This window comes from Gorilla gorilla, chromosome 17 (genome assembly GCF_029281585.2).
Source record: "Gorilla gorilla gorilla isolate KB3781 chromosome 17, NHGRI_mGorGor1-v2.1_pri, whole genome shotgun sequence".
Lineage (NCBI taxonomy): Eukaryota > Metazoa > Chordata > Mammalia > Primates > Hominidae > Gorilla > Gorilla gorilla.
In genome coordinates, this window is record NC_073241.2 from 78701562 (window position 1) to 78716883 (window position 15322).

General features: G+C 39.5%; 1 protein-coding gene across 9 annotated transcripts in view; it reads right to left on the reverse strand.

The window, feature by feature from the left end:
* Window positions 1–15322, reverse strand: part of DYM (dymeclin) — a 410032-nt gene that overhangs the window by 367301 nt on the left and 27409 nt on the right. For 8 of the 9 annotated variants that reach the window (XM_031003621.3, XM_031003623.3, XM_055368706.2 and 5 more), the window contains one exon: window positions 14235–14427. The exons of the other annotated variant lie outside the window; for it this stretch is intronic. In XM_031003621.3, the coding sequence (XP_030859481.1) occupies window positions 14235–14374 (140 nt within the window). In that variant the 5' untranslated portion in view covers window positions 14375–14427. The remainder of the gene's footprint in view (window positions 1–14234; window positions 14428–15322) is intronic. 9 annotated transcript variants of the gene reach the window in all.

Below are 15322 nucleotides of genomic sequence, written 5' to 3' on the forward strand. Positions count from 1 at the left end.
TTTTAGACTAACTCTCAAGACAGAGTCCTAGGTCTTTGTAAACTAATAGGTAATTACTCCTTGAAAGAAGAGCAAAGTCAGACACTTTACATGCATGATAGTGTTTCATCATCCCTATGAATCTACATGGTAGGGGTTATTATTTCCATTTTACAAAAGCAGCAACAGGTTCAGTGAGATTAAGCAGCTTTCCTGAATTCACAAACTAGTCAGTTGTGGAGCTCAGGCAAGGTCAGTTTGGCTCCAAAATCCATGTTCCCCCTGCCATGCTACATGGTCTCCATTCTTCACACTTCACCCAAAGTCACTGCACCTTTTAGCAAAACAATTCCTCTGGAGAAGAGTATTCAGGCTGCTGCTATACTGCTCAGAGCTGCTCTCAAATCTGGAACTCTAAGCTCATTAAGTATTAACACTCAAATCAAGTATTAATTTAAAACAAAAGAACTTTTTAAAGATATTATTCTCTATACTGCTGTTAGCTGGTTACACACACTTACTGAGATGTAGGACTTTCCATTTCCTACACAGTAATAGAAATTCAGACCTTCAGCACATCACAGGTATATTGCTGCAGATGTCTCAGATTTTGTTTTCCTGCCCTAGTTTTTCTTCCTGCACTTTCCACCTACTCACCCTACTTAAAAGAATAATCTCTCTGAAACAATGTTTTCTCCAAATCCACTCAACAAGAGCCTACAAGGGACCCTACTTCTAATCCTCAGCTTTCTAACAAGTGTGCCAAAAATAGGTAACAGGTGGACATATTTTTATTTCCCAGTTCAGCCTTCCATAGTTAGAGCCCCTACACCCTTCAGAGCCCCAGACCACTCTAGACCCAAGCAGCCTTATCAATTTACCCTGAAGCATCATGAACTATGTTGGGAAGCAATTTCTACATTCCCAACCTATTACACTTGATTCCCATTCCTCTCAACACAAACTGGAAGCATTACTAGAAGTCATCTGGCCACATTTCCTTTATAGTACAAGAAGTCACTTCTACCCATAAGTATAAGGTGGTAGTGGTGGTGTTGGTGGTGGTGTTGTTTGAGACAGGGTCTTGTTCTATTGCCCAGGCTGGAGAGAGCATTGGCCTGACCATAGTCACTACAACCTTGAACTCCTGGGCTCAAGGAATCCTCCTGACTCAGCCTCCCAAGCAGTTGGGACTACAAGCATAAGCCACCGAGCTCAGCTAATTTTTTTATTTTTTGTAGAGATGGGGGTCTCGCCATGTTGCCCAGGCTGGTCTCAAACTCTTAGTCTCAAAAGATCCTCCTGCCTCAGCCTCTCAAAATGCTGGGAATACAGGGATGAACCACCGTTCCCAGCTTGTATAAGGCTATTCACTGCTACATTATATGTAATAACAAAACACTGGAAGCAATCCAAATGGTAAAACCCAAATGGTAAATCCAATTAATTTTGGTATATATGCCCCCCATTAAAAAGAGTGAGGAAGTTAATATATAGAAGGCTCTTCAAGATATAACTGATGAAAAAAAGCACAAAGTGAAAAAGTGTGTATAATATACATGCTATTATTTATCAAAAAAAGAGAAGGGATATATGTGCATATTTGTTTGCATATGCATAAAATGCAATTCTTCTATAATACCCTTTATCATATTTCACCATACTTGTTTGCTGATTTACAGATAAGATTATAAGCTCTGGCTGGGCGTGTAATCTCAGCACTTTGGGAGGCCAAGGCAAGCGAATCACCTGAGGTCGAGAGTTCAAGACCAGCCTGACCAACATGGAGAAACCCCATCTCTACCAAAAATACAAAATTAACCGGGCATGGTGGCACATGCCTATAATCCCAGCTACTCGGGAGGCTGAGGCAGAAGAATCACTTAATCCCGGGAGGCAGAGGTTGTGGTGAGCCAAGATCACGCCATTGCACTCCAGCCTGGGCAACAAGAGTGAAACTCTGTCTGAAAAAAAAAAAAAAAAAAAGATTATAAGCCTTTAAGGACAAGAGACATCATACATCCAGCTAACTATTATAGCCTTTGAAACAAATAAGTGAATAACAGTTTGATACTCAGAGATAGGTCATCTGGTCCAGCAGTTCTCAATGATAAGCATGACACACAATTATGTTCACACACACCATAGCCTCAGATGCCTATGAACCAAAAAATAATAAGCACAGGTCTGTTTTTCATTTTTGTTGCTATTATGTAGTTTAGAAACATGTATAAAATCAGTCATATAAGTAGTTTAAAATATTTAGGAAAAAAACAGTGTATATTATTAACCTTTGGTCTTTAATTATTCTTCATTTTGTTTCAGATCTTTGCTGCACAACTAATTTTAACAGGGTGAAAAAATAAAAACTATTAAATAATTTAAGTAAGATTTTAGAACCACACCTGGAAACTCTTACAAAATCTGATTACTCTGATGCTAAAAATAGTTAATAGTAAGGAAGGATTAGATTCGTCCTAAAGGCCTCATTAGTATTTCTAAAAATTGCAGCAAACATCAATTTTTGGCTACAAAAATGGACTTTATTTGAAGACAGCACATATGTATCTAACGAATTCCAAGAGTGAACAATCTCAGAATTATCTAGATTCAGAGTCTCCTCTACTGAGATTCATCTTAGCCCTGAATAATTCATGAACTAGGTAATTTTGGCCCCTGACTCTGTCAATGAGGGGGCACCTGCTACCTCAAAGCCTACTCAGTCCCAAGGTCAAACATGAAATACCATCAGTGAGGAGCAGGGCAGTGCCAAAGAGAAAGTGACAGACCACAAGTATATGCAACACCACAAATGAAACCTCTATCATGTAAACTCACTTGTGGCGGTGGGGGTGGGAAGAAACCTTTATAAATATACTCTCACAGATTTACAATGCAGTTTATTTACTTTACAGTTTTTTCACTTTCTAAGATCCCTTTATACGTTTCTCTTAAATCACCTGGGTGATTTAAAAAAAGGGAATGGTGGCCAGGCGCAGTGGCTCACGCCTGTAATCCCAGCACTTTGGGAGGTCAAGGCAGGTGGATCAGGAGGTCAGGAGTTCAAGACCAGCCTGGCCAAGATGATGAAACTCCACCTCTACTAAAACTACAAAAATTAGCCAGGCGTGATGGCAGGCACCTGTAATCCCAGCTACTCGGAAGCCTGAGGCAGGGAATTGCTTGAACCTGGGAGGTGGAGGTCGCAGTGAGCTGAGATTGCACCACTGCACTCCAGCCTGGGTGACAGAGCGAGACTCTGTCTCAAAAATTAAAAAAATAAAATAAAATAAAATAAAATTTGAGTAAAAATAGTAATTAACAAAACAAACTATAAAGCCATAATAACTTAAACTGTGAGGCACTGGCACAGGTAGACAAAAATGGCTAACAAATTATTCCCATCACTATTTTTTGAGAAGTTCATCTTTTTCCCCCACTGAAATGCCAGCTCCACATAAATCAAGTACATACACATACATTTATTCTTATTCTTAAGTATTTTAGTTATTCTTGTTCATTATACTTTTTCATACACATTTCAGAATAAACTTATCAAGATCCCCCAATCTTCCAAAACAAGGCTTTCAGAATTTTAATTCAAATTGTCTTCAATCTATAGGTCAATTTGAAAAGAAGTGACATTTTTACAATAGTCTCCTTATTCCTTAAACATGGTACATATCTCTAGTTAAGTCTACTTTAGTATATTTCAATGTAAAAACCATATACTATAATTTGGAATAGCTTTATAAATTACATTAGAATTTACATAAGTGGAAAGAAAAATTATTTTGGACAATAAATCATGCTCTCCATTTCGCCCTCTTTTCCTCTAAGTCGTATCACTATCACATGAGCAGCAGTACTCAGTGATAATTCTGCAAGGATTAAGGAAATGATTTCAAAATTTGTTGATGCTATAGCTCATCCCCAGTATGACCTTTCCCACCAATCCACAGCCACCTTTAATTTTCCAAGGATCTCAGAAGCAAGAATAAGTAACCACTTCAATATAAAATACATCTAATCCAAGCCATCAGATTAATTATAAACTAAGTTAAAATTCTTTTTTTTTTTTTTTTTTTTTTGAGATGGAGTCTTGCTCTTGTCGCCCAGGCTGGAGTGCAATGGCGCGATCTCAGCTCCCCACAAGCTCTGCTGCCCGGGTTCAAGCGATTCTCCTGCTTCAGCCTCCCGAGTAGCTGGGATTACAGGCGCCCGCCACCATGCCCGGCTAATTTTTTGTATTTTTAGTAGAGATAGGGTTTCACCACATTGACCAGGCTGGTCTTGAACTGCTGAATTCAGGTGATCCACCCGCCTCGGTCTCCCAAAGTGTTCGGATTACAGGCAAGAGCCACCACAACTGGCTTAAACTAAGGTAAACTTCTAAGGCCCAATCCAATTGTATACAACAAAGTTAAAAATTAAAATTTGGGGGGAGGTTCCAAGATGGCTAAATAGAAACAACTCCAGTCTACAGCTCCCAGCATGAGCAACGCAGAAGACGGGTGATTTCTGCATTTCCAACTGAGGTACCTGGTTCATCTCACTGGGGCTTGTCAGACAGTGGGTGCAGGACAGTGGGTGCAGCCCATGGACCGTGAACCAAAGCAGGGCAAGGCATCGCCTCACCGGGGAAGTGCAAGGAATTCCCTTTCCTAGCCAAGGGAAGCCGTGACAGACAGCACCTGGAAAATCAGGTCACTCCCACCCTAATACTGCCCTTTTCCAACAATCTTAGCAAACGGCACACCAGGAGATTATATCCCACGCCTGGCTTGGAGGGTTCCACACCCACGGAGCCTTGCTCACTGCTAGCACAGCAGTCTGAGATCAAACTACAAGGCGGCAGCGAGGCTGGGGGAGGGGCACTTGCCATTGCTGAGGCTTGAGTACCTAAACAAAGCAGCCGGAAAGCCCAAACCGCAGCTCAAGGAGAACTGCCTGCCTCTGTAGACTCCACCAATGGGGGCAGGGCACAGCTGAAGAAAAGGCAGCAGAAACTTCTGCAGACTTAAATGTCCATGTCTGACAGCTTTGAAGAGAGTAGTGGTTCTCCCAGCACGGAGTTTGAGGTCTGAGAATGGACAGACTGCCTCCTCAAGTGGGTCCCTGACCCCTCAGTAGCCTAACTGGGAGGCACCTCCCAGTAGGGGCCGACTGACACCTCATACTGCCAGGTGCCCCTCTGAGATGAAGCTTCCAGAGGAACGATCAGGCAGCAACATTTGCTGTTCTGCAATATTTACGGTTCTGCAGCCTCCACTGGTGATACCCAGGCAAACAGGGTCTGGAGTGGACCTCCAGCAAACTCCAACAGACCTGCAGCTGAGGGTCCTAACTGTTAGAAGGAAAACTAACAAACAGAAAGGACATCCACACCAAACCCCATCTGTACGTCACCATCATCAAAGACCAAAGATAGATAAAACCACAAAGATGGGAAGAAACCAGAGCAGAAAAGCTGAAAATTCTAAAAATCAGAGTGCCTCTTCTCCTCCAAAGGAACGCAGCTCCTCGCCAGCAACAAAACAAAGCTGGACAGAGAATGACTTTGACGAGTGGAGAGAAGAAGGCTTCAGAAGATGGGTAATAACAAACTTCTCCGACCTAAAGGAGGATGTTCGAACCCATCGCGAAGAAGCCAAAAACCTTGAAGAAAGATTAGATGAATGGCTAACTAGAATAAACAGCATAGAGAAGCTCTTAAATGACCTTATGGAGCTGAAAACCATGGCACAAGAACTACGGGACACATGCACAAGCTTCAGTAGCCGATTCGATCAACTGAAAGAAAGGGTATCAGTGATTGAAGATCAAATGAATGAAATGAAGCAAGAAGAGAAGTTTAGAGAAGAAAGAATAAAAAGAAATGAACAAAGCCTCCAAGAAATATGGGACTATGTGAAAAGACCAAATCTATGTCTGATTGGTGTACCTGAAAGTGACGGGGAGAATGGAACCAAGTTGGAAAACACTCTGCAGGATATTATCCAGGAGAACTTCCCCAACCTAGTAAGGCAGGCCAACATTCAAATTCAGGAAATACAGAGAACACCACAAAGATACTCCTCAAGAAAAGTAACTCCAAGACACATAATTGTCAGATTCACCAAAGTTGAAATGAAGGAAAAAATGTTAAGGGCAGCCAGAGAGAAAGGTTGGGTTACCCACAAAGGGAAGCCCATCAGACTAACAGCGGATCTCTCGGCAGGAACTCTACAAGCCAGAAGAGAGTGGGGGACAATAGTCAACATTCTTAAAGAAAATAATTTTCAACCCAGAATTTCATATCCAGCCAAACTAAGCTTCATAAGTGAAGGAGAAATAAAATACTTTACAGAGAAGCAAATGCTGAGAGATTTTCTCACCACCAGGCCTGCCCTAAAAGAGCTCCTGAAGGAAGCACTAAACATGGAAAGGAACAACCGGTACCAGCCACTACAAAAACATGTCAAATTGTAAAGACCATCAAGGCTAGGAAGAAACTGCATCAACTAAAGGGCAAAATAACCAGCTAACATCATAATGACAGGATCAAATTCACATATAACAATATTAACCTTAAATGTAAATGGGCTAAATGCTCCAATTAAAAGACACAGACTGGCAAATTGGATAAAGAGTCAAGACCCATCAGTGTGCTGTATTCAGGAAACCCATCTCACGTGCAGAGACACACATAGGCTCAAAATAAAGGGATGGAGGAAGATATAACAAGCAAACGGAAAACAAAAAAAAGCAGGGGTTGCAATCCTAGTCTCTGATAAAACACACTTTAAACCAACAAAGATCAAAAGAGACAAAGAAGGCCATTACATAATGGTAAAGGGATCAATTCAACAAGAAAAGCTAACTATCCTAAATATATATGCACCCAATACAGGAGCACCCAGATTCATAAAGCAAGTCCTTAGAGACCTACAAATACACTTAGACTCCCACACAATAATAATGGGAGACTTTAACACCCCACTGTCAACATTAGACAGATCAAGACAGAAAGTTAACAAGGATATCCAGGAATTGAACTCAGCTCTGCACCAAGCGGACCTAACAGACATCTACAGAACTCTCCACCCCAAATCAACAGAATATACATTCTTTTCAGCACCACATAGCACTTATTCCAAAATTGATCACATAGTTGGAAGTAAAGCATTCCTCAGCAAATGTAAAAGAACAGAAATTATAACAAACTGTCTCTCAGACCACAGTGCAACCAAACTAGAACTCAGGATTAAGAAACTCACTCAAAACCGCTCAACTACATGGAAACTGAACAACCTGCTCCTGAATGACTACTGGGTATATAACAAAAGGAAGGCACAAATAAAGATGTTCTTTGAAACCAACGAGAACAAAGACACAACATACCAGAATCTCTGGGATACATTTAAAGCAGTGTGTAGAGGGAAATTTATAGCACTAAATGCCCACAAGAGAAAGCAGGAAAGATCTAAAATTGACAACCTAACGTCACAATTAAAAGAACTAGAGAAGCAAGAGCAAACACATTCAAAAGCTGACAGAAGGCAAGAAATAACTAAGATCAGAGCAGAACTGAAGGAGATAGAGACACAAAAAACCCTTCAAAAAAATCAATGAATCCAGGAGCTGGTTTTTTGAAAAGATCAACAAAATTGATAGATCACTAGCAAGACTAATAAAGAAGAAAAGAGGGAAGAATCAAATAGACGCAATAAAAAATGATAAAGGGGATATCACTACTGATCCCACAGAAATACAAACTACCATCAGAGAATACTATAAACACCTCTATGCAAATAAACTAGAAAATCTAGAAGAAATGGATAAATTCCTGGACACATACACCCTCCCAAGACTAAACCAGGAAGAAGTTGAATCCCTGAATATACCAATAACAGGCTCTGAAATTGAGGCAATAATTAATAGCCTATCAACCAAAAAAAGTCCAGGACCAGATGGATTCACAGCCAAATTCTACCAGAGGTACAAAGAGGAGCTGGTACCATTCCTTCTGAAACTATTCCAATCAACAGAAAAAGAGGGAATCCTCCCTAACTCATTTTATGAGGCCAGCATCATCCTGATACCAAAGCCTGGCAGAGCCACAACCAAAAAAGACAATTTTAGACCAATATCCCTGATGAACATCGATGCAAAAATCCTCAATAAAATACTGGGAAACTGAATCCAGCAGCACATCAAAAAGCTTATCCACCATGATCAAGTGGGCTTCATCCCTGGGATGCAAGGCTGGTTCAACATATGCATATCAATAAACATAATCCATCATATACACAGAACCAAAGACAAAAACCACATAATTATCTCAATAGATGCAGAAAAGGCCTTTGACAAAATTCAACAGCCCTTCATGCTAAAAACTCTCAATAAATTTGGTGTTGATGGGACGTATCTCAAAATAATAAGAGCTATTTATGACAAACCCTCCACCAATATCATACTGACTGGGCAAGAACTGGAAGCATTCCCTTTGAAAACTGGCACAAGACAGAGATGCCTTCTCTCACCACTCCTGTTCAACATAGTGTTGGAAGTTCTGGCCAGGGCAATCAGGCAGAAGAAAGAAATAAAGGATATTCAATTAGGAAAAGAGGAAGTCAAATTGTCTCTGCAGATGATGTGATTGTATATTTAGAAAACTCCATCAACTCAGTCCAAAATCTCCTTAAGCTGATAAGCAACTTCAGCAAAGTCTCAGGATACAAAATCAATCTGCAAAAATCACAAGCAAGCCTATACACCAATAACAGACAGAGAGCCAAATCATGAGTGAACTCCCATTCACAATTGCTTCAAAGAGAATAAAATACCTAGGAATCCAACTTACAAGGGATGTGAAAGACCTCTTCAAGGAGAATTACAAACCACTGCTCAACAAAATAAAAGAGGACACAAACAAATGGAAGAACATTCCATGCTCATGGATAGGAAGAATCAATATCGTGAAAATGGCCATACTGCACAAGGTAATTTGTAGATTCAGTGCCATCCCCATCAAGCTACCAATGACTTTCTTCACAGAATTGGAAAAAACTACTTTAAAGTTCATGTAGAACCAAAAAAGAGCCCACATTGCCAAGACAATCCTAAGGCAAAAGAACAAAGCTGCAGGCATCACACTACCTGACTTCAAACTATCCTACAAGGCTACAGTAACCAAAACAGCATGGTACTGGTACCAAAACAGAGATATAGACTAATGAAACAGAACAGAGCCCTCAGAAATAATACCACACATCTGCAACCATCTGATCTTTGACAAACATGACAAAAACAAGCAATGGGGAAAGGATTCCCTATTTAATAAATGGTGCTGGGAAAACTGGCTGGCCATATGTAGAAAGCTGAAACTGGATCCCTTCCTCACACCTCATACAAAAATTAATTCAAGATGGATTAAAGACTTAGATGTTAGACCTAAAACCATAAAAACCCTAGAAGAAAACCTAGGCAATACCATTCAGGATATACGCATGGGCAAGGACTTCATGTCTAAAACACCAAAAGCAATGGCAACAAAAGCCAAAACTGACAAATGGGATCTAATTAAACTAAAGAGCTTCTGCACAGCAAAAGAAACTACCATCAGAGTGAACAGGCAACCTACAGAATGGGAGAAAATTTTTGCAATCTACTCATCTGACAAAGGGCTAATATCCACAATCTACAAAGAACTTAAACAAATTTACAAGAAAAAATCAAACAACCCCATCAAAAAGTAAGCAAAGGGTATGAACAGATACTTCTCAAAAGAAGACATTTATGCAGCCAACAGACACATGAAAAAATGCTCATCATCACTGGCCATCAGAGAAATGCAAATCAAAACCACAATGAAATACCATCTCATACCAGTTAGAATGGCAATCATTAAAAAGTCAGGAAACAACAGATGCTGGAGAGGATGTGGAGAAATAGGAACACTTTTACACTGTTGGTGGGACTGTAAACTAGTTCAACCATTGTGGAAGACAGTGTGGCGATTCCTCAAGGATCTAGAACTAGAAATACCATTTGACCCAGAAATCCCATTACTGGGTATATACCCACAGGATTGTAAAGCATGCTGCTATCAAGACACATGCACACGTATGTTTATTGTGGCACTATTCACAATAGCAAAGACTTGGAACCAACCTAAATGTCCATCGATGATAGACTGGATTAAGAAAATGTGGCACATATACAGCAGGGAATACTATGTAGCCATAAAAGAGGATGAGTTCATGTCCTCTGTAGGAACATGGATGAAGCTGGAAACCATCATTCTGAGCAAACCATCGCAAGGACAGAAAACCAAACACCACATGCTCTCACTCATAGGTGGGAATTGAACAATGAAAACACTTGGACACAGGGTGGGGAACATCACACACCGGGGCCTGTTGTGGGGTGGGGGGAGGGGGGAGGGATAGCATTAGGAGATATACCTAATGTAAATGACAAGTTAATGGGTGCAGCACACCAACATGGCACATGTATACATATGTAACAAACCTGCATGTTGTGCACATGTACCCTAGAACTTAAAGTATAATAAAAAATAATAATAAAAAAATTAAAATTTACTGCCAAAAGATATAAACAGTTCACGGAAAGGGAAATACCAATACCCCTTAAACATATGAAAATAAACACCACCTTAATTATTAAAGAAAGGCAAATAAAACCATAAGGACCACTATCCAAAACTTGCTGAACTGGGTATCAAAAAGAAAAACGACTGCTATTAGTCACACTGGAAAACACGTGTGTGTGTGTGTGTGTGTGTGTGTGTGTGTGAATTTACCCTCAAAAGACAGAAATAGGCCCTCTACCTCTGAGGTAAAGGGAAACGAGAAGTATAGACTTCTTTGTCATGATTACACCAACCCCTTCCTGAAAATTGATAAAGAAAAAAACTGAAGTGCTTACCTTTAATTAGTAATAAATATAGTAAGAACTATATTTTACATAACCTAATTGATGATGTAAAGTCCTCTTTACAGAAGAACTCCAGTTATTAAATGTAGAAATGACCAAATTAGAAATATTACCATTTTGTAACCTCTTATAAAACAGGTGATTCAGGCAAAAATCAATAGATGCTAAAATACACTCAAAACTCTGATCAATCTTAGCATGATAACTGGTATAAAACATACTTTTTCTACATATGGAATACCTTACCAAAAATGATTAACCTAAATTTTATCAAGCTTTTAAATCTCATTTCCAATTTACAGGAAATATATGGAATAAAAGAACAAGTTACAAGGTGTGAGAAGCAATCAGATAAATACAGAAGATGGAACATTCTACAGAAAAACTGACACAATTTGTTTTAAAAATGACATGAAGGAAAAAAATAGTGGCAAGGGTGGGAAGTGGACACCTATATTCTACATTAGAAGACATTTAAGAACAAGAACCAGCAAGTGCAACATATGCACCTTATTTGGCTCCTAATTGTAATAAACTATTAAAACAACTTTAATTTAAATTTAATTAAAATTTAAATATGGAAAAATTTAAATGTGAACTGGGTAGCAGAAATTATTGTTAATTTTGTGAGGTGTGATAATGGTATTATGGTTATGTAAAAAAAAGATTTTAAGATACTTAAAAAACAATAATGAACAAAATATAGAAACAACCCAGTGTCTATTAATTTCTGAATGAACAAAATGTACTATATCCATACAATGGAGTATCACTCAACAATATCCAAATGTCTATTAATTTCTGAATGGACAAACAAAATGCAGTATATCCATACAATGGAGTATCACTCAGCAATAAAAAGGAATGGAGGCTGGGTCCAGTGGCTCATGCTTATAAATCCCAACAGTTTCAGAGGCAGAGGAAGGAGGATCACTTGAGGCCAGGTGTTCGTTCAAGACCAGCCTGGGCAACATGGCAAGACCTTATGTCGACAAAAGATTTTTTAAAAAGCAGCCAGGCATGGCGGTGCATGCCTGTGGTCCCAGCTACTCGGGAAGGTGAAGTGGAAGAATCACTTGAGCCCAGGAGTTCAAGGCTATAGTGAGCTACGATCGCGCCACTGCAATCCAGCCTGGGCAACAGAGTGAGACCTTGTTTCAAAAAAAAAAGAAAAAACGGAATGCAAGTACTGGTGCATGCTACAACATGTATGAATATTACATTCAGTGAAAGAAGCCAGTCACGGCTGGGCGCAGTGGCTCACACTTGTAATCCCAGCACTTTGGGGTGCTGAGGATTGCTTGAGCCCAGGAGTTCAAGACCAGCCTGGGTAACAGAGCAAGACCCCATCTCTAAAAAGGTAGAAGAAAAAAAAAGAAAGAAGCCAGTCACAAAAGACCACCTATTGTTACAATTCCATTTACATGAAACGTCTAGAAGAGGCAAAGTTAGTAGTAGTTATTAAATTAGTGGCTGGACGCAGTGTCTCACGCCTGTAATCCCAGCACTTTGGGAGGCTGAGGAAGGGGAATCACTTGAGGTCAGGGGTTCGAGACCAGCCTGGCTAACATGGTGACATCTTATCTCCACAAAAAATACAAAAATTAGCCAGGCATGATGGCATGCAACCGTTAAGCCCAGTTACTCGGGAGGCTGAGGCAGGAGAATTGCTTGAATCCAGGAGGCAGAGTTTGCAGTGAGCAGAGATCGCGCCACTGAACTCTAGCAGACTGAGACTCCCTCTCAAAAAATAAATAAATAAATAAGTGGTTGCTAGTGCAATCTAGAGTTTGGGGGAGTGTCTCCTAATGGGCATGGGATAGGGTTCCTTTCTGGGATGACAATGTTCTAAAATTGGTGATTGTTACACAATTCTGTGAATAAAAACACTGAATAATACACTTCAAATGGGTGAATTACATGATATATGAAACATGTCTCAAAAAGTGTATTATTTTTCTATTGCTACTACAAAAGTTATCAAAATTTAGTGGTGTGAACAACATAAATTTATTATCTTACAGTTCTGTAGGTCAGAAGTCTGACAACTCAATGAGCTAAGATCAGGATGTCAATAAGGCTGCATCCCTTTCCAAAGGCTCTAGAGGGAAATCTGCATCCTTGCCTCTGCCAGCTTCCAGAAGCTGCTCATATTTCTTGCTCATGACCTCCCTACCATCTTCAAAGCCAGCAAGGGCAGGCTGAGTCCTCCTCACATCACATCTGACTTTCTCTTCTACCTCCCTCTTCCACTTTCAAGAAGCCTTGTGATTACTTTGGGCCTGCCCAGATAATCCAAGATAATCTCCCTGTTTTAAGGTCAGCTGATTAGTAACCTTAATGCCTTTTGCTACTTTAATTCCCCTTTGCCATGTAATGTAACATATTCAGATTCTGCAGACAAGGACATGGACATCTTTGGCGGGCTACTATTCTGCCTATCATAATAAAGCTCTTAAAAAGTAAATAAAAAATTTTTAAATCTAGTTATTGAGTGTATGGGAATTCAATATTCTATTCATTCTACATTATTATTGTCTGTCAGTTTTTGTAATAGAATTAAATATGAGATATTATTTTTCACCTCTGAAACTGGCAGAGGTCAAAGGTCTAAAATGCATCAAACTGACAAAGATATGGGGAAACACACCTCTCATGCATTGCTGGTAGGTGTGCAAATTGCTACAACTTCCATGGTGCACAATTTGGCATAGCTACCAAATTGCAAATGCACATACACTTTGACTCAGCAATTCTACTTCAAGGAATTTATACTAAAGATATATTGTGTGTATGAGAAATGATGTATGCGTCAGTAACTGTCACAACAAAGACTGGAAACAATCTAAATGTTCATCAACAGAAAAACCAATTAAATATATTCTACAGATACTCCACAGCCATTAAAAAGAATAAGGAAGTTGCAAATGTGCTACATATACAAGATATATTTTACTTAACTGTGGAAAAAAAGGCAAGGGACAGAACAGTACATGTAGTATGCTACCATTTGTATTTAAACAATTTTGTGAAACTATATGGGATATATGCTTAAGTAACCTATATTATCTCTAGAACGATTCAAAATAAACTGCTACCAGTGATAACCTCTAGAGAAGGGAGATGGCTACTGAGTTGGGTAAAAAGAAAAGCTTTTTTCCTACTTTCAAATCTTTTGGATTTTCTACTGATCTATGTATGACAGATAGACTAGACAGATAGACAGAACATTTCTAAAATTTTTTTTAATCAGCATACCACACAAGTTGATATGGCCCTCTATTCAAATTTTCAGTCTCCAGGCAATCTCTTACCTGCTAGTTGGTGCAGGGAAAGAAAATGAGAGAAGCTGATTCCAGAACGGGTCATTCTCAGAGATAGATTCCGTGCCGGATAACTTTTTCAAGTACTCATTTTTAGGAAGATCGCCGATTCTGCTGCTATTCGATCCCATCCTCTAGCTTAAGCAGATAATTTGTCCTTAAACCTGCATTTCCAAAAGACAACCTATAAAAAACAAAAAAAAAAAACTTTAAACTTGTTCAAAAGTCATCATGCTTTGTCTACCTATAAAAAAAACTATAAACTTACTAAAGAAAATCACATATTTCTGTATTTATAAATATATTAGACATCAGATACAAAGTTACAAGAAATATGGGGCTAGGCCAGGCATGGTGACTCACGCCTGTAATCCCAACACTTTGGGAGGCCGAGGCAGGCAGATCACGAGGTCAAGAGATTGAGACCATCCTGGCCAACAAGGTGAAACCCCGTCTCTACTAAAAATACAAAACTTAGCTGGGCGTGGTGGCACACACCTGTAGTCCCAGCTACTCAAGAGGCTGAGGCAAGAGAATCACATGAACCCAGGAGGCAGAAGTTGCAGTGGGCCAAGATCACGCCACTGCACTCCAGCCTGGCGACAGAGCAAGACTTCATCTCAAAAAAAAAAAAAAAAAAAAGAAATATGGAGCTAACACCTGTCTTAGCCAATACAAACACAAAAATCCAAATCTATATTGTACTTGTACCATGTACCTTAGGATGGGCATAGCTCTACCCAAGAAAATGTCTCAAAGCAAAATCATAATAATGGTAACTTATAATTAGTCTGAAAATGAAGCTGTTTTACAACCAAAACAATGGTGACAAAGAAATACAGAAATCTGGATGGCTTGAATGTACAAGGAAGGGAACATAGCTCAAGTAATTACCATGTGCTACTTCTACTTATGGGGGTCATAGGGACAAACCTGAATTACAAACTTCAGGTGAAAGAGATCCCAATTACAAAGGAATCACATTTAATGTTTCTGTCATTCTGCTGTAGGGCACATATGTAGTTTTAGTTGATATGCCTCTTCCTCTAAACCATGCACATTTTTACGACAGGAATTAT